We start from the raw sequence: 21,923 nt of genomic DNA on the forward strand, positions 1-21,923 counted from the left end.
GCTTTCATAGGTATTGATACAGTAATGACAAGTCTATCGCAAAGCTGGCATCTGAATTTACATCTCAACCAGACTCATATCAAGCTATGTTTGAATATACCTGTCATGTCTTTGGAGGTTAGGGCACTGTATACCTTGTGCTTGCCCACAGAGGATGCTCTGCAGCTGCAGTTCAGCTGCATAGTGTGGTTGCAGCCCATCAGGCGTGCCCAGGGTTGGACCTTCTGTGCCCTAGCAGCGCACAGTATGGGTCCTTCGTACAGACCTGCCTTGCTGTGTGGTGGTTGTGTTTGTGTAGACTAGGAAGGGCATTTCCAAAAGAGTCCTGGATAAACTTCACTTTCCTTATCCTTGTTTTTTAAACTTTCCAAGCCAACTTACAGTATCTTCAATCAACCACAATTTTGGTTGAAAAGAGAATATTTGCTAACTTTTCAGTTTCCAGCCTGCTTTAATTCTATAGCTGATGGTGAATCTCTGACTGTAAAATGGTACTATGTTCTCATGCATGCACGTGTAGAGTTGAAGTGATGACTGTACAGTAAAAATCAGAAAAGATAACATTAACGAAGAGTGATAGTGAGATGAGAGAGGAGGTAGGTATGTAGCTTTGGTTTTAGCATCAGTCTGCCTCTGTATGGCACTGACTTTCATCAGTAAAGAAAATAATTAATACTGGTGGTAATGGTCAGCATTTCTGGAAATGACTGTGACTCATCTGATTTACATAGAAAATAGAAATGCATCTCCTGGCTGGGCAACAGGTTGGCTAGCAAATCCAGGGTGAAAAGCACCTGTGTTCCAGGCATGAACAGTTCTGGGTCTCTACAGCAGAGCCATCTGTGCCACAGGTTGCTTGCCAGATTTTCCCGCATAAGGAATTTATCTATTAGAAAGATGATTCCACAGTGCAGTGTGGAAATGTGCCACTTTCAGACAATCCACGCAGGAAAGATAATGCTGCCCATTCACTGGTAGCATCTGTTCTTTGGCATTCACTTTGAATATGATGATTGCTAGTGACTTGCTGCTGAAATACTGGAAGCACCATCGTGATTTAAATAGCATTTCAGTAGCAGGATGTGTTTTTGTATGCTCTCTGTCATTTCACAGTGGCAGGTGAGCATCACCACTGTCTCAGTTTTTCTGCTGGGTAGGCTGAGATTGAAGCAGAGTCAGTATTTATTTCCCATCCTCCGCTTTGTGTTGTATCATTGCTAATGGCAGAAGTAGTAAAGAAGTTTTATGCACCATGGTTTGCTGTCCTTACTACTAGAATGGTGCTATTTTCCTATAAATGAATCACACTGACATCATACTGTTGGCACGGTCACCTAATAAATGCAGAACTGTAGAATTATACTGGACCCGCATCCCTTTTGTCTCTTCCTTTGGTGAAAATTCTGTATAGTTGTCTCTTTTATATTTGCAGATATTCATGGCAAACAAGGCAATTTGACCTATAATATAGTTCCTGGGATAGCACAGATTATACAGACTATCAGAAAATAATTCCAGTATATTTTTAAATTCTAGTCAAGTGAAATTACATTCTTACTTTGGAAGGATAAATAAAACTTCAGTGGTACCTGCATTTCCATTTCTGGTGTCGGAGAAGAATATATGGTTTTATGCTATAGAATTTAAAGTTTAAAAAAGACTTTCCTAGCCAAAGTCAGTTTTTCCCCTTGAAATTTTGATAGTACGCCTAGGTTCGTCTAAATATTTTCATTGTGCTTCAGTAACTGGGATTCTGGCTTATCAGTTTTTATCCAGGTCTTAATCCATTTGTCTGGACATGGAATAATTCAGTGTGGGTAAGTCTCAGGAACTTCAGAATGAAGGGGTTAAAGTTATGTTATCATTTGGATAAAGCTAAGCATGCTTGTAGCAGTTCAAACGATCTTGTTGCTTCTTAAATTGGTGTTTAAAGTGCCAAAAAAATTCTAACATCTGATTACACTGAATTTAATTTTCCTGATTTGGATATTAAATAGAATCTGTAATTAGTATCTGATTTTCTGACAGAAATTTATTTTTAGGATAAGCATGTATTTTATTTGTCTTTAAACTATTCTTCAAGTGTTTACTAATACTAGTATTTTGGCAGACTCTGAGAGTTGCACTGTGTTGCAGTGCTGAATGCCTAAAATTGCTGCCATTTCTGTCCAGTGCAGTGTTTTAGAGCTCTAGACAAGATGCAGCTTGTTGGTTGTGACAGGCTGACTTCCAAGACTAAGCCTGCAGAAATACTTTCATTGTCTGTTTAGCTATAAGCTCTTACATAGTCAGTGCTTTACCCTTGGAAGTGGCTTGGAAATCTGGTGCATGAGGAGGGTGGCTGCCTGTAACACTCTCTGGATAGTATCTCTCTACTCTGGAGACCAAATTTTTTCCATATGCTGTTGTATGTTAACAAAAACAAGAGGAACAGGATGGGAATGTCTTTCTAATGCTCAGTCTTTTTTGACTGTGCCACTGAATTTCTCTGAAACCGAGAATCTCTAATTTATTTTGCCCAAGCCTGAAGTCAAGTGCCAACATCAACATCTTTGTTAGCACCTTTAAACTTCAGCATGTGTTGGGCCCCCCTCCAAATCCACAGACACATAGCCAAGTAGCAAGTGTATTAACTAGGGCTGGAAAAGAGGAAAGCTTGTGTTTAGTCATAGTAAAGTTCTTCTGGCATTCAGCACAAAGACATCTCAGCTTTCCTCAAATGGTCTTCAGGTCTGGACACTGAAGCATTCCTGCTAGACTCTATTTGGACAACGCAGTATTCACCAGCTGTAGTTATTGGCCAGGCCTTAGATGTTCTTATGCTTTCACTCTCACAGGTCCCATGCTAAATCCATGTATGACACCTTCTTGATCTTCTGAAGGGTGTGCTACACAGGTTTCTCTGTCATGATGCTGATGCTTTCCTAGGGGCATGGGTCACATCATTCTCCTCTGCAGCCTTGTTTACACCCACAGGACTGAAAAACAGCAGCTGAGTTTTGGTAGTACTGCTCTCTGGAATGGTGTGTAGGTACACTGCTGGTGTGTAGGTAGCTTTTGAGGATGGTATTTAAAAGGTTTCCTCACAATATTTCTCTCTAAACAAGAGATTTTAGTTATTTTTCTAGCCTTAAAATTAATTCCAGTCCCTCTAAATGCCATTCATTTTCTACCAGTGTACCCGTATGAGAATATAGTAACTGAAGTCCTGATAAAGTAGAACAACAGCACTGTGCTCTGCTGCTCTCTGCAGCTTGTCTCAGCATTGCCCTGAGCTGTTATCACAATGTGCCAGCGTGATGTCACTGGTATCTCCTGCAATGTAGACCACCCTGAGGGTCAACTGAGAGCCCTTTCCTGTTCGATGTTACAGCTGTTCTTGTAATATCTCTTCTAGGGCTTACAGTCTTCCATGCTCAGACATCCCTCTGGTTTGCTCTGATTTTCCAGCCTTTTGCAGTCCTCTATCACCACATGAGAACTGAATCTTCTGAGTTTCCAGTAGCATAAATTATTTGGAAGTTCCCCATTCCACATCTACTCATTCTGAACTGGCTGTATTGCGAAGTTGCAACATATTCCTGGCTTTTTAGAACAATTTAGAACAACATTAAGGCTTATCAAGAGCTTCACTTAGATTGAGTCACACAATGTTGCTGTGGGTAACAATTTTGAGTCCAGAAACAAATAGAAAACAGTCTTCTTCCTCAAATCCTTTCCCTTCAGGTGCCCTTACTCAGTGGAAGCATTATAAGTCGCAGTTATCTTCACTTTGCTGTTATTCTTGAATTTTATCATGAAAGTCCTTTAAGAACATTGTGGAACTACTACGATGATTGACTGTCTAAATGAGGAAACTTGCTAGAAAGGCTTATTAGTTTGATTTCTAGTGATTATTTTGGACAGGAGCCGATATGTGGCCATTGTTTCTTGTATTTCAATACTTTAAGAAGTACAAGCATAGCTCATGAAGGAGCTCCAATGAATTTGAAGATAAAGCCCAGAGGGGTCTACCTGACACTGAACAAAACACTTTTGTGAGACGAACTGAATGGCTTTTTGTGTCTTTTTCCCCACTTAACAATTAACATCTTACTTGGCTTTTGATTTTCCTAGATATCCGTGGAATACAAGAGTTTTTGGACAGAGTATCTCAGCAGGGAATGGATGTGGCATTGCAGAAAGTAGAAAACAACATTAATAAAATGATCACAGGGCTCTTTGCCACCATGCGAATTGAAGAACTGAACCGCTACCGGGACACTCTGAGACGGGCTATTCTTGTGATGAACCCCTTGACAGCCAAATCATTCTTAACAGAGGTAGGTGCTTAGCAGAGGTAACATCTTGCTCTATCTGTGAAGCCTGCATTGTTTGACAAAAGATTCTGTTTATTTGTAATCAATTTTAACAAGTATTTAAATGATCTCTTCAAAGAGCATGCCTATTATCTTCATGCCTGTAAATGTGAATGCAGATCAGCAAAACTACATTTTACATCAACAAAAGCACTTAGGGAATACACAGAAAAATTAGCCCTCCTTTTTAAAACTCATGGGTATTGTTTTGCTATTTTCTTGTTTATCACATCCATTCCTTAAAAAAATCAATTATATAAAAATTATATAATGTTTGATAACAACCTGTTATTTGCAGCAGTGGAATTTATGAAGGATTGGATCTGAGTGAGGAGTGTAAGATGCTAAGCTAATGCTACGCTTATATATTTAAATAAAAATTACAAGCAGAATGCACAGAGTTTTCAAAGCTCTGCAAGTTTCAGAGATAAAGACTTGTCAAGAGCATTTAACTATGACTTGCATACTTTATTTTTTAAATGAGTGGCATAGTTCTTTTTACACAGCATTGTATTTCTAATGTTTGTTTGTTTATTTTTAAAATGTGTTTAGTCCTCTGTTTAATGTGAAACTATGGTTAAAATACCTTTTTTTCCTCCATTCCACAGAAATATACTTTCCCTCTGCAACAATTTCTTGTTGCATCTATTTGTAAAATTGATGGGGTTTTTTTTTTGTTCTTTTGTTTTGTTCTTATACTTTCTTATTTCATAGATTTTCAGAAGTTGATGCTCAAAACCTAACTGTGTGTATGCAGTGTGTTTGCGGTGTCAAGTGAGTGGCTTTTAGGAACATTATTTAGAAAAGAGATTTGGGGTATTTGTTTTGACTAGGCATAGAGTTGTCCTCATCACTCCCTCAACCTTGCTAATTCTGAGTAATTGTGAGTATCCTGCACTATCCAAATATTTGCATTGCCTTATAACATGTAAACATTTTGTAAGCATATTGTAGATTGCTCTGCACTATTTTCTTCACTCAAGGCAAAAATGCACCTTAGATCATTGTCTTCTTTTGTGAGTGAGATTGAAAGAGAGAATTTCATACCATGTTTCTGCCAATGAGGGTAGTGAACTGCACTCCAACAATCAGTGCCTGCGCAAGGAGATATTTCTTGGGATAGCTTTGCCAGTCAAAATCTGTTACTTTGCAGTTGAACCAGCAGCCATACATTATGGGTAAACAAGTTATAAACTGTATGCATGTGCTAATGGGTTAAGTCGTTACTACACAATTCAAGTGTGAACATGCTCATTCCGAAGAATGTACCTTGTGCCCAATCAGTCTAACCTTGTAATTTAGCTTAACCTAGTGGAATTAGCAAATGAAACATGATTTTAATAAGAAATAAATTCATACGTAAACAAGCCTCCATTTTATAATTTATTCTTTTGGCTTTTCTGCCCAGAAGATGTGTTTAAGCTGCCTAGCTGCGTTTGGCTGCCAGCTTTTCTTCCCAGATCTCACATACTCTGTTTCTTGGTCCCCTCTTGGATGACCAATTTGGCTGAACTCCCTCATTGTTTAGCTGTAAAGAGAGTTCATTCACTTTGCAACAGCTGTAGTAAGTGTGAGCTTGATTACTATGCAAGAAACAACTTTTCCAGAGTAAATAGACAGTAGCTTGTGTAAATAGGCGGTCTGCAAATTGGAGATTCCTTGTGGCAGAATTTATCTTCTCTTTGACTCATTGAAATATTTATTTTTAAATAAGAGCATGCTGGATTTGAGCCTTCTATTGTGTTTGTTTGTTTCAAGCAGTGTTGCTTTTTGTGTTGTCTTAGCTGATTCCTTCTTTCTCTCCAGCTTGTGCATCTCTAGAACTTGCAGAGAAGATTATAACTCTAATACACAAGAAAGGGGAGATTAAGATGCTAATACAGTGCTCTGACTATGAAGATTAAAAAAAAAAAAAGCCACAATTCTACACTCCCCTCCCTTCTTTCTTCTCTTTAACAGTGGCATAATTATTTGACCTCTGTGGGGCATAAAGAGACAGGAATGCTTGGGTAGTGGAGCAGGTATCTCTCTCTCCTATCTGGCTAAGGGGTTAATGTAAAGTGAAAGGGAGAGACCAGCCATAATCTCTAAAGTCCTTAATTCCTCTGAGTCCTCCTGGTGATGGGGAGAAATTCTGCTGAAGCAGCAAGATTTGATGAGGCTAAGGATTGCAGAGACGTGGAGCTAGCAGAGGTAGGGACCACTGCCTGGATCGATTTACAGAAGAATCTGGGAAAATCCTTTGCCAGGGACATAGCGATTACTTGTTCAGTTTTCAGTAGGGTGATACATTTTTGTACCCTCAAATAATAATCCAGATCCCATATGTGAAGGAAATTACTCTCATCCAAACTCCTCTGATTAATGAAAAGCACCGCTCAGCCAATCATTTCACACAAAATTTGCCACGCTACAGAAGTGCTAGAAAATGATGAGAACTGTATGCCACTTGCTTGCTACTGGGTTTCTTGTGTTTTTTTTTTTNTGTGTGTGTGTGTGTGTGTGTGTGTGTGTGTGTGTGTGGTTGTTGGTTTTCTTTTTGCTTGTGTTCTTCTGGCTTGTGATGAACTTATGATGAAATTCCAGGAGGTGAAAAGCCATGTGGCAAAAAATCCGGGGTCAAGTGATAAAAGCAAAGAGAAAGATTCACCTGCTGTTTTAACAAAAGAGAAGGGACTCTTTGGGCCACGGGTGTGTCTATCTTCATGTCAGCCTTGGAGGGAAGGCATTTTGAAATGGTTAGGAAAGGAAAGAGAGCAACCACTCCTGTGCTGAGCCCACTTCGCGAATCAGGGACTTACAAAGCCATGTGTGAGAGGGAGGAGGAACAGACCAGCCGACAGGTTGCAGTGTAGGTTCTGGGGGGAAAACAAAACCAGTTTAGGAAGCAAAGCTTACCAAAAAGATTTTTTTAAATAGCTAGATGTCCTCGAGAGGATTGGATTGCTATCAGTACATCTTAGCTTACAACTTTTTTTTCTATTTAGTTAAGGAAACTGCCTTGTTAACTACATATAGAAAAATGAAGGTGTCCTTCTGTGCAAAGACTCCAGGAGACAAAAACAGATTACAAGGAGGGATGATGCTGATCATCTGTGTCTTAGATATAGTAGAGGAAAATTATGTTGGTTTGCAGTAGACTTTACACAACAAAAATTCAGTAAGCCAAGGAGCCCTAGCATCAGCAAAGAATTTGAGTGGAGTTTTATCAGACAAGCTCAAGGGGGTCCTTGGTCTAAGAAGTGAAGGCTTGCTACAGTCAGTTCCTGCCCTCTATGGAGGGGTTACTATGCTAGCAGCAAGCAAGGCAGATGCGAGTGGACACCTTGCTGTAGCTCTCTTGATTTTGCAGAATGGTCTGAGTTGGAAGGGATCTTAAAGACCATTCAATACCAACTTCCTGCTATGGGTAGGGTTACCACACACCAGATCAGGCTGTCCAGAGCCCCATCTGGTCTGGCCTTGAATACCTCCAGGGATGGGGCTTCCACAGCTTCTCTGATCAGCCTGTTCCAGTGCCTCATCACCCTCGTAGCAAATAAGTTTTTCCTAATATCTAATCTAAATCTACATTATTTTAGTTAAAACCATTACCCCTTGTCTGGTCACTACGTTCCCTGATAAAAAGTCCCTGCCCTGTGTGTGCTGACATGTGTGTATACAGACAAGCTTATTGTACCAATTTACATAAGTTGCCTCTAATGTGTCTGTGTTCATTTTCAAAGAAAATTTGAATCATTTAGCTTTCAGGCATTAATACTATCTACTGTGCATGATTTTTGCTAATTTTAATATTTTCTCTCCCCCAAGTTGATGTGAGGTGGTATTAAGATACGGTTACCTTGAAGAGGATCTACACTATTACTTTCATAAATAAAAGATCTTGTTACAAATTAAATCTTAAAAAGTCAGGGAAAATATAGGGAAAGCATGTAAACGAGATACCGAGGAATTCTTGCCATGTGGAATGCAAATCAAAGAGAGAAGTGAATATTTATAGAGCACATATAATTTAAAAATGCCATATGTTATTGAACCTCTACTGTGTTTTTTCTCATTATTGCTGTGAATAGAAGGTGCAGTAACACTTGTTCTGTGAAATTTTATTATTATTCCTTGTGATAAGTGTCTCAATTATTATTATGTCTTCTTTTTGAAATAATAGGATATTTTAAACTTAAGTGCTTCAAAAAAAAATAAAGCTTTTTTCAAGTAGTGACATGAATGTGCTAGATTTCATCTTTAGCTCTGATCATGCAGCAAAATCATGGATCTCTTAGATCAAAGATGGGGATTTGCTTTAGTGTTACATAGCTTTCTAAAGCAGGCTTATTTATTTAAAAAATCTTTTTGAATTAGAGGAGTCTATTCAACTGTTTGTCCATGAGGATTTTCATCTCAGGTCCTTGGAAGCTCAGTCTTTTTGTTGTTGTTGTTTTGTTTTGTTCTGTTTTAAACCTTATTCTATAATGCTGTTCTCACTTTTATACATGCTCCCTGGAAGCCTTCAAGGCCAGGGTGGATGGGGCTTTGAGCATCCTAGTCTAGAGGGGGGTGTCTCTGCTTAGAGCAGGGGGGTTGGAACTAGATGATCTTAAAGGTCCCTTCCAACCCAAACCATTCTATGATATCCTAGGGAATGTTACATCGACATTTAACTTTGTTTTGTTCTTTTAGTTAATAAATAAAATCATCCTGTCTTTAGATAGAAATGTGATATATAGTTAAGAGATGAAGTGAATTCTGCTGAAAATAGAAGTTAAGGATCAGAGCAGTGGATCTGGGTGCTATTTCCGTTGAAATCCATGGCAAAATTTCTGTAGTTTTCCACGAAAGCAGATGCCAGCGTTGTTATTTCAGTCATGAATAGATTACTTACATTGGAGAGTTTAGAAGACTCTGAATGGATATCAAATATACATAACCACCTCTGGAGAAGACACAGTCATCTAATACTAGTCTGAAGTCTCTGAAGGCATCAGTTGCTCAAGGAGTTGTCTTTTAGGTAGTAGGAATGAAGGGTCATCAGCAGCCATATGGACTTTGCTAGAGTTATTTTATATCTCCTTATCTTATTGTACATTGTCATACATGTATATGTAGATTATGAAGAATTATGCTGGGATTTTGCTAGAAGAGATGATCATCAGAGGCTGAAATCCAATCTAGCAGTGTCAGTGAATCTCTTCTATATTTTTCTTGTAAGCAGGCTCAGTGCTCTGTTTTTTAAGGTTATCTTTCTCATCCTTTTTTTTTTTCAAGAGCTTGAGCTTTTTTGACTTGCACTATCTTGAAAAGCACTTGCTCTTTTGAGAGTCCATTCTCTATGCTATTCAGCATGCCCATTGAAATTTCTTGATATTAATGACAATCTTATTAAATATATTTTCCTTTCTTATTTTTTGGTCTTTCTGTAGCTAGACACTTAAAGGATTTTTTTAGTCTGCAAGGTCTTCCAAATCCATTTACTCTTCAGAAAGTTGAACATGTTGAAACTTTAATCCTTCAAATGTAGTAGAAGACTCTCTTTTGTGAGTTTATTTACCCTGACAGAGGGGAAGCAAGTTTCTGGATTTTCACATTTCAGTAGAAATCTGATCTAATCTTGGATTTACTGTTTAGTCCAGTTTCTTGACTTTTTATACTCTTGCAGCTTTGAGTACAGGCCATTCATATAATGGATAAATGATTGCATATGATATTTCTGCTATTTTCCAGTGCTTGATGAATGAAGTGATGGTAGGGTAGCTTTTTATAAGAACCTGCTTGCCATAAGCACAGGTTCAAAGATTAGGCATGTAGTCCAAGAGGAAAGAAAGTTTCAGTGCTCAAGTAAGTTAACTTCAAAGGGATTTGCATTGCATGCATTGTCACAATGATCATAACCTAAAGCAAACCATTCTGTTGCTGTATTTTTGGTAAAACATCAGGAGGGACACGAAATTCAGGTTCACAATGTAATGATGGGGTACTTGTGACACTATGTAGTACTTGCTGTATCTAAGATAGTTTATTTTAGTATCTGAAATGAGGAGGAAGCATCATGGGAAATCTATCCCAATGCGGAAGATCGACATCTTCTTAAAAGAGTAACCTGAAGCAGGCCCTTCGCACTGACATGAATTTTAGAACTGTACCTTGCTGTTCCTGAAAAGTAAGTATGTAAGAGTGGAGCTCAGAAGAAATATTTGTGTTGGCTGCATACTGACCTTGTTTCTTAATTGAAATTGCTAATAATAGCAGCTAGGGAGAACCAGAAAGCTGGCATGCTCACCTTGCAGTCAGTTGTGCCTTCTACATTTAGGTGATGTGAAATGTGAGACAAAAGCCTGCCTGACATTCCAGTCTGGTGGTACCAATATACTACAGTCATATATGCTTTACACCCTTTTCTGTGTTTTAATGATAAAATAATAGCCTGACTGAAAAGTGTGTCAAAAACCAATTGAACAGGAGGATTCATGTATTTCACAACATATTAAGGAATAGTTGAGGTTGGAAAGAATGTGTGGGGCTCACCTTGTCTGAGCCCCCTGCTTATGTCTGCATTTTTACTCTCTCTGAATTTTCTTCCTTTTTTGGTCTATATTGTGTTTATTAAACACATAGTGTTTAATGACACAATATCATAGATGAATATTGATATGATTCTGGTTTTTAACCTATACCAAAAGACAGCTGAGTTGTAGGATCTGAATCAGGTCAAGCTTTGTCATGTCAACATCAAAACCTGTAGTGTATTATTTATAAAAACAAAACTTATTTGTTTAAAAAATGCGCATACATTCATTATATAGATGTATGCATAACAATGTGTATGGCAATAATTGCTCTTTGTCTTGCTATCAATACTAATATTTAAACTATCAGTATTTTTGTAGTTGCACAATAACACAATACAATTCCACATCACCAAATATAGTAAAACAAGAAAAATAAATGCCCTGCTGGATGTAAACTTTGACTAGTACTCTGGATTTTAATCTTCTTCGAATTTTCTAACCACTTAATAATCTTTTAAATCTCTTTTTCTATCCCTAAATCTACTTCTCTGTCAAACTGTAAGTTTCAGACTAGATTCATGAGTCTAAGTACGATTCTACTTTCAATGAAATTTCATGAGTAATTTATTGCAAATATTGGGGAAACCTACAGCTGAACTGCTATGTATTCACTTGACAGAGAAGAAGAAAAGTTTTAGGGATAAAGTAATGTGTAGGAGAGAATTTCATATTGAGAGATTCATATGAGAATTTCATATTTGCAGTTGTGCAGACAACTGTTGGGTCATGTTTTCCTATAATTTTTTTGTTGTTGTTTTTGCTTGTTTGTTTATGTACATGACATTCAACAACTCAGTACCTTGCTTTTTGCTGGAGATGCTGTTCTCTTGACTAAAACTAATTGAGGGGTTAACCTCCCATGATCTCTTGAGAGCCAATAACTAATAACTTTCTTTTTCTGTTTGGATAGGCTGTTATTTTTCCTGCTTTCTTAAACTGCTGTCATAATTGATTATATTCTCCTTTTATTATACCAGAGAATTTAATTGGATATGATAGTCTTCCTTGCTTTTATAGCTTTACTATAAACATCTCTGTTGTGCTCATTTTGAGACAAATGTCTTGCCATGGAGAATGATATAAAATACTTTAATGAAAAAAAGCTATTATATATACATTGGGAGAGACAGTCAGTATATTAAAGTATGTATTTTCCATGGAGCTGAGGGTGGCTGTCTGATTCATGTAGGTATCATAAAAAGCCCACTCTGAATATCTGCAAAACTAATGTGCAGTTGACTGCCATGGGATGAGTGCCTTTTTGAAGTAAAATGACAGCTAGAGAGGATTAACTTGAGGCGGCGATAAGATCTGACAAAACTATTTCTAATCCAATTCTTCCTCTGAAGTCACATTGACTGATTAGCAGAGCTATCCTGCTTCCTTCCTTCCCACCTGTAAATAGAGGTAGAGCCAGTCCATTAGCCTACCCAGGTTTCTCTAAAATACAACCAGTTTCCAAGTTACCATGAAAATTCATTGTTGAATGTTTCTAACCCTGAAGTACAATTGGCTCATTATCAATTAATGTTGAAATCATGTTGTCCATCTGTTAGACTGAATTGAGGAGAACTAATAATCATTATTTATTCTATTTTAAAAATTTTCCCAATGGTATTGATGAGATTATGCTATTTTTTTTGGTCTGAAGAAAAGATCACCTCTTTCATAGTGTTACTTTGTAATTTGATTATCAGATTTAGCTGAGAAGAATCTCCTACAGTTTTGTGGTTGGTCTTTTTCAAAATCCATGTTCCAGTTTTATTCTGGTTTTAATATTTTTTGCTATGTGTACTAGAATATTTGCATCAGTTTAACTTCTATCTTTTAAAATTTGGTCAACCAGATTGGATAATTGTCTGCAAATAGGTTAGCAGTATAGTAGCAACAATGCTTAGTTAGATCACTAGAAACAATTGCTGTAAGAAGGGGGATGCACCTTGCTTTTGTGGATACTTGTGCAACTAAATTGTGCAACTCTGAAGAATCAGTGTGTAATAATCATCAGCTAATTTTGAAATGTGCATCTTAGATCTGGACACATTAGCTAGCGTTGGAAAAGCCATGTAGCAGGCCAGCCTGTGTTCCGCAGCTCAGCACAGAGACAAGCTTGCAAAACACTTGCCAGCTGTGCACTTAAAACGTGAAATTGCAATACACTTCATGTCTCCTGTTAACTTTAATTCTTTGGAGCATCCTCATGATAGCAAGTTAAATGTGGATTTGATCTGTGTTTCTTTGTTTTTTATTTTTGGCAACAGTTTGCCTTAATTTTAGGAAGTGCAAATTAATAATTATAAAATAGAATCATGTATTATTTATATCCCGTTTTACATATATACCTTGAAAATGCATAATCCAATAAGCCTGCTTGTACTGCAGAAATCGTGCCAGCAGTATGTTGCAGTTAGAATCAGTATTTAAGGGACAAATTTGTGGTTTCAGCTCTGTATATCAGTTTAATATTGGAAAATCTTCATTGACATTAACAGCTCAGATTCTGACTGAAGCCAGCTAGAACTTTGGGGTTCTATTTTTTTTTGGGGGGGGGGGTGTTTTGTTTTCCATAACAAAATCCCAAGCTTTCTATGGTATGCGTTTCCAAGATAGTCAGGCAGACTACCTCAGAGCTTGGGCTCTGAAAACTCTTCTATAGAACTTCAAAAATTTGGGGTTACATTCCAGCCTAGAATAAAACCAGATTATCAACATGCTCTGCATATTTGCATGACCTTTCTTTCATACAACTTTCCTCCAGAATAGCTTTTAAATTTACTTTCAAGCCGAACACTTTACATTTCAGTCTGGCATATTGCGGTCATGGGTCTTTCATTACTGAGAGAACATTACTGCATTACTGTCTTGAATGTTAAAGCATTCATGTTAGGGCATTTAAGTGTTCTTATTGCCAGTTGCTAAGTATGGGGTGGAAGTAGTTTTTCATTGTCCATTTCATCCATTTTCATTTTCATCTTGTTTAGATAGAGGTTGCCAGCCTGCTGTTTCTGAGCATCCTAATTAGGCTTGCAACAGTGAATCTAAGCACACTGTCAAAACACCATTCAAAGAGGATGCAGAAAGCACTGACAAAGTTATGCAGGCTGAGGTACAGCTGGATGCACAACATATATGTTGGGAGAGGTCCCACGATGTGCAGCCATTTTCCTACCGCAGCTGTCTGATCATACATACATCACGTCACATTCGTCATGTGCAATGACAAGCTCCTCAGGCTGTATTCCCTATCTTTGCCATTTCTCATGGAGCTGAACCACAGGAACCATGGTGAACCATATTGAATACTTCTGAAAGATCTGAAAATCCACATCATGTCAGTGTCATCTGACTTCTGCCCATCATCAGAAGGAAAAGATCTACTGAAGAAAGATCAAGGCAAATGCCTATTCGGGCCTAAGATCTAAAACTAGGAGGAAGGCAACTGCAGTCGGACTGCATTTCTTACAATTATTTTGCAACAAAAATTTAGAATGCGTGTATATGTACAGACTTTAAGTGAAAGAACTAGGAGTGCAATATAAGGTCAGTTCTGAAACCTTACTGATGCTTTTATTTGTGTTAAACTTTTCTGTCATCTAAACATCTGAGGGAGATGAGTGAAGATTTATTTTCAGAAAACAACATTAACTGAATTTTTATCTGAAACTAAAGTTAAAGCTTAAATCCTATATTGTCACCTCTGATCTCTATCTTTGTTATATCAAGGAGCTAAATCTGAGGTTTTATAGTGTATTGTCTATCAGTAAAGTGATACTCCCTGAGGTGCAGTACTTAGTATTTGCCCAAAGAATTTTCTGTTATGTTATGTTTGTACAATACTAAAAACATATATACACTCAAGGTTTTTGATACTTTTAATGTATGCTAAAAAAAAAAAAGGAAAAAGAGATATGTCTTAACTGCATAATACTTCCCTTTAAAAGAAGGGAAACAGAAACATAGAATTCCCCCTGGGGGAAATCTGTGGAGCTTCTTTCAGTTTTGACAAATATTTCGTTGGGATGTTAACATAAATTCCACAGGACTAAATCTGTTGGGTGCAAATATACATGTATGCAGCAAGAGTCTGAAACCTTAAGTCTGTTACAAATGTGCTTCTCCTCACAGGACCAATAAGTAATAATATGTGATGTGAATAGCTGCTGTTCGGATTGGAGCACTTGATTGTGTAATGATTTGAGAAAGTCAATGAAGAGCACAGAAAATTAATGTTTATTGGAGATCAGTTTAACTGTGTAGATTCAGAATAATTGCATTTCTATAGCTTGTTTCCATCCTGAACAGTTAATAGTGTTTATTTTTCAATATGATTTATATAATTTTCACTTAAGATGATTTTTTTTTCTTTTGGCTGCTCATTTTTCATATTTATTTAGATGCTCTTTTCAAGGTAAAATCTTCCTGTAGTGAGTTGCACCTTCACCACAATATATGATGAAATTCCTTTCATATTTAGCCTGGTCTATCTATCTTTGCCCCAAATCTCTGAGATATCTGATACATCATTTGCTACTTAAAATCAGGTGCATCACTTCATCCTTTTTTTTTTAAATTGACTTTCTAATGTTTGCATGGAAATATACACAGAATATGGCTACTGTCTCATTCCTTTTGTATATCAATTTTAAGGAAGAATTTTGACTCCCATTAGGAAAGCAGCATTTGTCTCTCTTCATCTCTAATTGTATAATCGTTTGCAGTCAATCTTGAATGATTACCACTTGATTCCAAAAGTCTTACTTTGGGTAGATCCCTTTCTTTACCTTGCTGCCTTCTCTCACTTTGTTGCTGGTGCTTGTATGGACCACAGACACCAACTCCCTGTGTGGAGCCCACCTCCTATTGTCAGAGGGAAAATCAGTGTGCCACTTCTCTTTATTTTGTACCTGAAAACAGAATTTTATAACTTGTCCCTTCTGATCAGATGGCATCCTGCTTTTCATGAGGTGACTGAGTCAGGTGTTCCTTCGTGTCATCATCTTTAGTTGATAGAAGATCACACAAAGTCCCATTTGTGTTTTTTTGATGTTAGAGTTTTTGTTGTTGTTGTTTCCCTCCTTTTCAGGAGTTAATGCCCTAATGAGTTTAAATACACTTCCTCCTCAGTAGCACACAGCCTGCTGGAATGCAGATGTGATTGCTTTATGAACTTTTATCAATATTCTACTTTGTCTTTTTGGATTTATCCAGTTCAGTCAATCTGACCTCAAGACAGAGAGTTTGGGATTTGAAGATGAGGAGCTGTCTACCTTTTGTGCATGTATCACTTTCCCAAGGCAATCACATGATGTACTTAGCAAGGCTGCACTCAGACTTTTAGCTCCTAGTTGCTGAAAGATATTAGTTAGCTTTTTTTTTTTTTTGAACCCCCTATTAATTTTGATGCTTGCTTTTGTTTTCTTCAAGAGTCAGGGTGCAGAATACCATAACCTCCTCACAACCTGTAGTTCAAATACCTTGATAGCCTGCTTCTCCTTTTCCAAACTGACTTGAATTCATGCTGTGGTTTGTTCAGTCCAACAGCAATACTTGCTCAAAGATGTAACTTCTCACTGTGATGGATTTTACTCTTTTTATTTCATACTAATTTCTATGCAAAAATACTACGTTTTCTATGAAAGGGAAAAAAATCATATCTTTTTGCCAGACAATTCAGTGTTCAATGGTAAATATTTATTCTGAGGCACTAGAATGTACATGAATTCAAAAGAAATAGGTGAATAGCCTATTAGACCACCAAAGTATATCTGTATAAATAAATAAAATTCTACTTTTCAACAACTTACATTTTTCTCCCCAAAAGTCTTTCTCAATGCATTTTGTATAACTTTTAAGTGATTTCCATGGCAGTGCCTATTTTTTCAGGGACCTTGTATTTTATATGATAGCTGAGGGGTGGATTTGTTTGTAACATCACGCTGCTGATAGTATCTTTTGTTCAGCTGGTAGAATTTGATTCTTTGTCACGTCTGTACATTCTGCACAGTGATATTTAATTTTCCCTACATTATTGATATATATCATTTTTTTCCATACTGACAATTCCCTATGAATTGATGTTCTCTTTATGTACAGTAATGAAGATATATATTTATATTGAATCATCCCTTCAGTACATGATTATTTTAAAATATGAGGAATCATATTTAGGAAGCAAAGGAAAATTCTGTTCTCATTAAGATTTTTGATTATAATTATTTTTAGTTAACAAAATTTATCAACATCAGTACGTCCTTGTGTTTCAAAGAGCTTCATGTCAGTATTTCATTATAATCAGTGGCATTTCTACTAAGTTACCACAGCAGGCTTTAGCAATATAATAGCTCTTAGTAACCCAAACTCTCATACTGTAGATGACTACAGTATGGACGCTGGTGATTTGCAATTCATCATAATTTGTTCTTGCCATCTTCTCTTAGTACATAATGCCTGGATGATTGTGTTTGTAAATGTAAATTCAAGACTTGCTCTATGATGATGAGTCACAGATTTACTCCCTCTGGATCTCCATCCAACTTAAATCTGTTCTCTGACTTTCAGATATCTGTTCAATGCCTAATCACCTAAATTTATGCATTTTTTTAATCTTTGTTTACGCTGTTCAGTTTGGACAAGTTGCTGTGTTCTCATTCATCCCTTGTTCCTCAGTTTTGCCCTCTTTCAGGATCTTCACATCAGTGCAATGTTTGAATAAAGCTAATTCTGTCCAGAAAGTAACTTTGACGTGCAGACTTTCCCAGCAAAATATGCACAGCTACAATTTGTTCCTTGAACATGCAAAATCTCTTTGTCTGATCTTAATAAATTCAATCTCACCTAGCATTAAGCTATTCAAAATACTGATGAAAGGTTACTTTTCTAGGTTGTTGCTATAATCATCTACCTGCTCTTTGGTCTACTTTCTTAGCATTATGAAACACAAAGCTTTTACTTTTTTTTTTTTTTTTTCTCAGAGCCTTTCTCGAAGTATTGAATCTTGGCTTTTATATTTTAAAAGGTGTTCAGATGTCAGCTCTTGTTTGCTTTGCCTATCTCTTATTGTTCTCTGCTTTCATTTTCAGTGATCTTGCTTCTGACATGAGTGTCCTTTGCACATGGAAAGAGCATGCTACTAATTCACACTAAAGCAATTTATTATTCTGCTTCAAACTTTCTTCAAAACCTTTTTGTCACCTTCCCTTTGATTAACTTGACAATTCACAGGCAGCTGTTACACTGAGACAAGAGAACTGCCTGCCATAGTGAGTAGTATTTGCTTGCTTCTTTGTGTTCATCCACCTGTCTACCCATCTCCTTCTCTGTCTACCTACATATCTATTCTGTTTTTATGCTTCATGTACTAACTTTCAGGAGGCAGGTTCTCTCTCACCAATACATGTGTTCCAATATGGGTTTTGACCTATAGGATTTCCTCTTGCAGTGTTCATTTTTACATATGCTGAGGTCCTACGCTTAGCCTACTTTGCTGGCCACTGTGGTCCTACACTCCTTTCTTTCCCTTTGCAATTGGGAAATTGCCCATTGCAACTCCTTAGTTCCAACTCTTTCGCTCATTCAACTTTTTTGCTAGACTGTTCCAAAACACTAACACAGCGGATAATTATCCATTTTTCATGTAAGATGTCTGCGTTTGTTTCAATTAAAAATCTTGCAGTAGATGAAATACTTCTTAAAAAAATTAAAACATTTCCATCTGCGTCACCAATTAGAACTTGGAAGATACGTGTGTTTCTTGAGATTGTCTTAAAAGCCCTGAAAGAACAAGAATATTTAATGTAGCTCTAGTATGAATTAGTTTATACAAAGATCTATTCAGATGTCTAGAACTCTCAAAATAAGTTCTTACTGAAAACCTTGGGGAAAAAAAAAAAAGATAATCAAAATCTATCTCAGTTAACATAAAGCAAGATAACCTTTGTAGTGAAAAGTGAAAGGCAATTCCAGTAAAATTATATTGTCTTAAGATTATGAGGGAAGAAGGAGGCTTGAATTCCCATAGTTAATGCGTTCAAATATGTTGTAACATAAAGAGCAATCTAAAAGAATGGAATAACACTGAGTGTGTAATTTTGGCTACAGAAGACTTTACATGTTATAATTTCATATGTAATATTGGTAGGCTAGTTTTGCTGAGTACCTACCTTCATTTTCATCAAAAGCATAGGGGGGAGATTAAAACAAAAAAATCCAACCAATCAATTCAGAACACACAAAATCTCACAACAAACAAAACTCTTCTCGTGGTTCAATACTTCAATCTAAAGCATGATTTGCCTCATTTGTATGCAACAGAACTTATATCTCTAGATATAATCTGTTACTCAGTGTGCATATGCTAATTTAGTTTCTTGGTTTTTTTGTTTTGCAGATATAGATAGCCACTGAAGTGCTAAATTATTGTTTACATCTTCCTTTTACCTGTTGTGGTTACTGAAAGAACAAAAATAGATTTGTTCTGATAAAATCTTAGGTGTTCTTCATAAACCAATCTATCATAGAGAATTTCTCGAATCATTGATAAAGTAACAACATCTAATTTTCTGCAGCTTCAACACATTGTTTCTATGTGGTTTTCCCTCTATTCTTAGTTTCTTGTAGAGAGTTACATGTAGTTTTCATTTATCTAGTGCGACATTACCCCCACGGTTGGCATTCAGAATAACAAGCATTCTCTTGAATGAGGAACCAGCCTTTTGCGCTTTCATTTGAAATGTTTTCCAAAAATGAGTGTTTTCTTCAATATTTTTTATGTACTTGTAAAGAGACAACAATGCGTCTCTATCTCTAATGTTGCATTTCCTTCACAGATGAATTATATCTGATGTTTCCAGTTTTGGTGACCATGGAACCACAAATCTTTCTCTTTTAAAGACCAAATTATCCATAGAAATCAGTTTTTCATGCTCAAGAACACTATTTTTGTGGTGGATGGGTAAATATTGTCCCTTGATTAACCAACAATAAGCATTTTTTGGTAATGGAATGTTGGAGCATCATTTAATTATGGTCTTTAAATCAAATTTTCTATACTTGCTTGCTCAACTTCCTATACTGTATTTCCATCTCATAAAATGTGGAACTGACACAGTAAAGAATTAGGAGAAATTTTCAGAACTGGAACAATGTTGAAGGACTTTAACTTGAAAAATGACATGATCTTAAGACCATGAAATCTCAGCAGTGTTCAAGTAGATTTAACATCTCAAACACCCAAGTCAGTTTAAGGGAGATGAATTTAGTCAGAGGTGGAAGCCAGCTCAGTCTACATTGCACTTCAAACCCATCTTTGACCCTCTTCTCTCATGCTGCAATTCGCACTTGTGCAGTAGAGTGCCTTTCCCCTTACATGAGCAGATGATTTTTCCTATTTGCATATATAATCTCAAAAAAGTTTTTTTTTTTCAAATAATGTACTTTTGTTTTCAGTAACAATTGTTTACAAAACATCAATTATAAGTTATAAAGTATCAATTAAGAATAACTTGCCAGTGTGAGAGATGACATAAAATGTAAATCTTCCTTGCCTTTATTGAAAATAATAAACAATTATAAATTGATTAATAAGAGATAATTACTTTTATGTTTGTGCAGCACTAAGTGTTGCTAACCATGCATATATGATTTTGTATGATTGAAAATATAGTGAGAACAATGTAAGAAAGGTCATACATAGCAAAGTTCATTCAGATAATACATGTGGCCTCAAAATATGCTTCTTCCTTACCAAACAAATAAATAAATAAAAGATAGTAAATCATTCTTTCAAGGATGTGATGGTGAACAAACTTTCCCAAAGATACTTCCCATGATGTTCAGAAAGGAGATAGTGTGTTCTTTTGTTTGTTTCTGTGAACTTGAAGCAATGGTACCAATGCTCATTCATGTTGAAGAGGCCACTGCTCTATCTTAAAGAGAAAGTTTGGTTTATTGTATCCTGTGACTCTGGAACTCCTTTTCTTACCTGTGCAGCTCTGAACACGAGCTTGACCAAAGTTTTCACTTTACATAATGACTTCACAATGTTTCTCTTTTGTTTATGAAATAATTAGACATACAACAAGCAAGTATTCTATATTCATGAAAGTACAAAAATCTGTTGCCCTTTTATTATTTTTAGTAAAACTGTGTTCCATGTCTGTGGCTTTTTATGTTTTCAAAATACTTTGCATGTGTTAGTAGTTCAGTGAAGAAATCTCTGGTGTTTTGCAGGATTTTTTGTGTATAATAGTAATGGATTTTGGATACATTAGGAAAAAGAAGAAAGAAGAGCAAATGACACAGCTACTTAGAAAATCTGAAGCTCATTATAAAAGCAGAAAGCATGTGATTACATTGTTTCAAACTATGATAGCTCTGAATGTTATCAAATTGCCCACACTTGGTAGCTGAACCTGTAAAAGACCATGTGGTTACAACTGAATTGGATCCATCATCTTGTGCTAGATGTGTCTAAACTCAAGGCTGGTGTTTAGACTATCCAATTCTTTTGGGGACTGTAGAATGATTTTGGAGAACTATTAAATGAAACTTTTGATTTTTCTGAGGGTTTTTTTGATGAGTAGGGAATAATATTTAAGGGATATTTGTTGAAAAGTCTCTTTGAAGCAGTTATGAAGATGACTGCACTTTGATGACATCTCTCTGGCTGTATGGGGTATTTCATGCATACTTTCTAGCAGTTTTCTTTCCAGAGGGTCATGCCTTGTCACTAACTTGTTGGAGCTGGTGTTTCCTTTTTTACACTTAGACTTAACATATAAACATATACAATCCAAATAGTGAAAACATGTAAAACACTCTTCATTTTGATGAATATAGATTAGTACTGTCATTAACTGTTTTCTTTCTTTACTGATAATTTAAATAACTATGCTTTGTCATATAATTGAACACCAACCAAACTGAACACCATTGCAACTTACTAAGTATCATATAAAACACTTAAGGAATTACTGAAATGTATATCCTTGAGATAAGTTCTACT

General features: G+C 36.4%; 1 protein-coding gene across 1 annotated transcript in view; it reads left to right on the forward strand.

Annotated features, from left to right (window-relative positions):
• GRID2 (glutamate ionotropic receptor delta type subunit 2) overlaps positions 1-21,923 on the forward strand; it is a 695,511-nt gene that overhangs the window by 418,649 nt on the left and 254,939 nt on the right. The window contains exon 4 of the mRNA XM_021396235.1: positions 4,117-4,322. Within this exon, the coding sequence (XP_021251910.1) occupies positions 4,117-4,322 (206 nt within the window). The remainder of the gene's footprint in view (positions 1-4,116; positions 4,323-21,923) is intronic.

This window comes from Numida meleagris, chromosome 4 (genome assembly GCF_002078875.1).
Source record: "Numida meleagris isolate 19003 breed g44 Domestic line chromosome 4, NumMel1.0, whole genome shotgun sequence".
Taxonomy (NCBI): Eukaryota; Metazoa; Chordata; class Aves; order Galliformes; family Numididae; genus Numida; species Numida meleagris.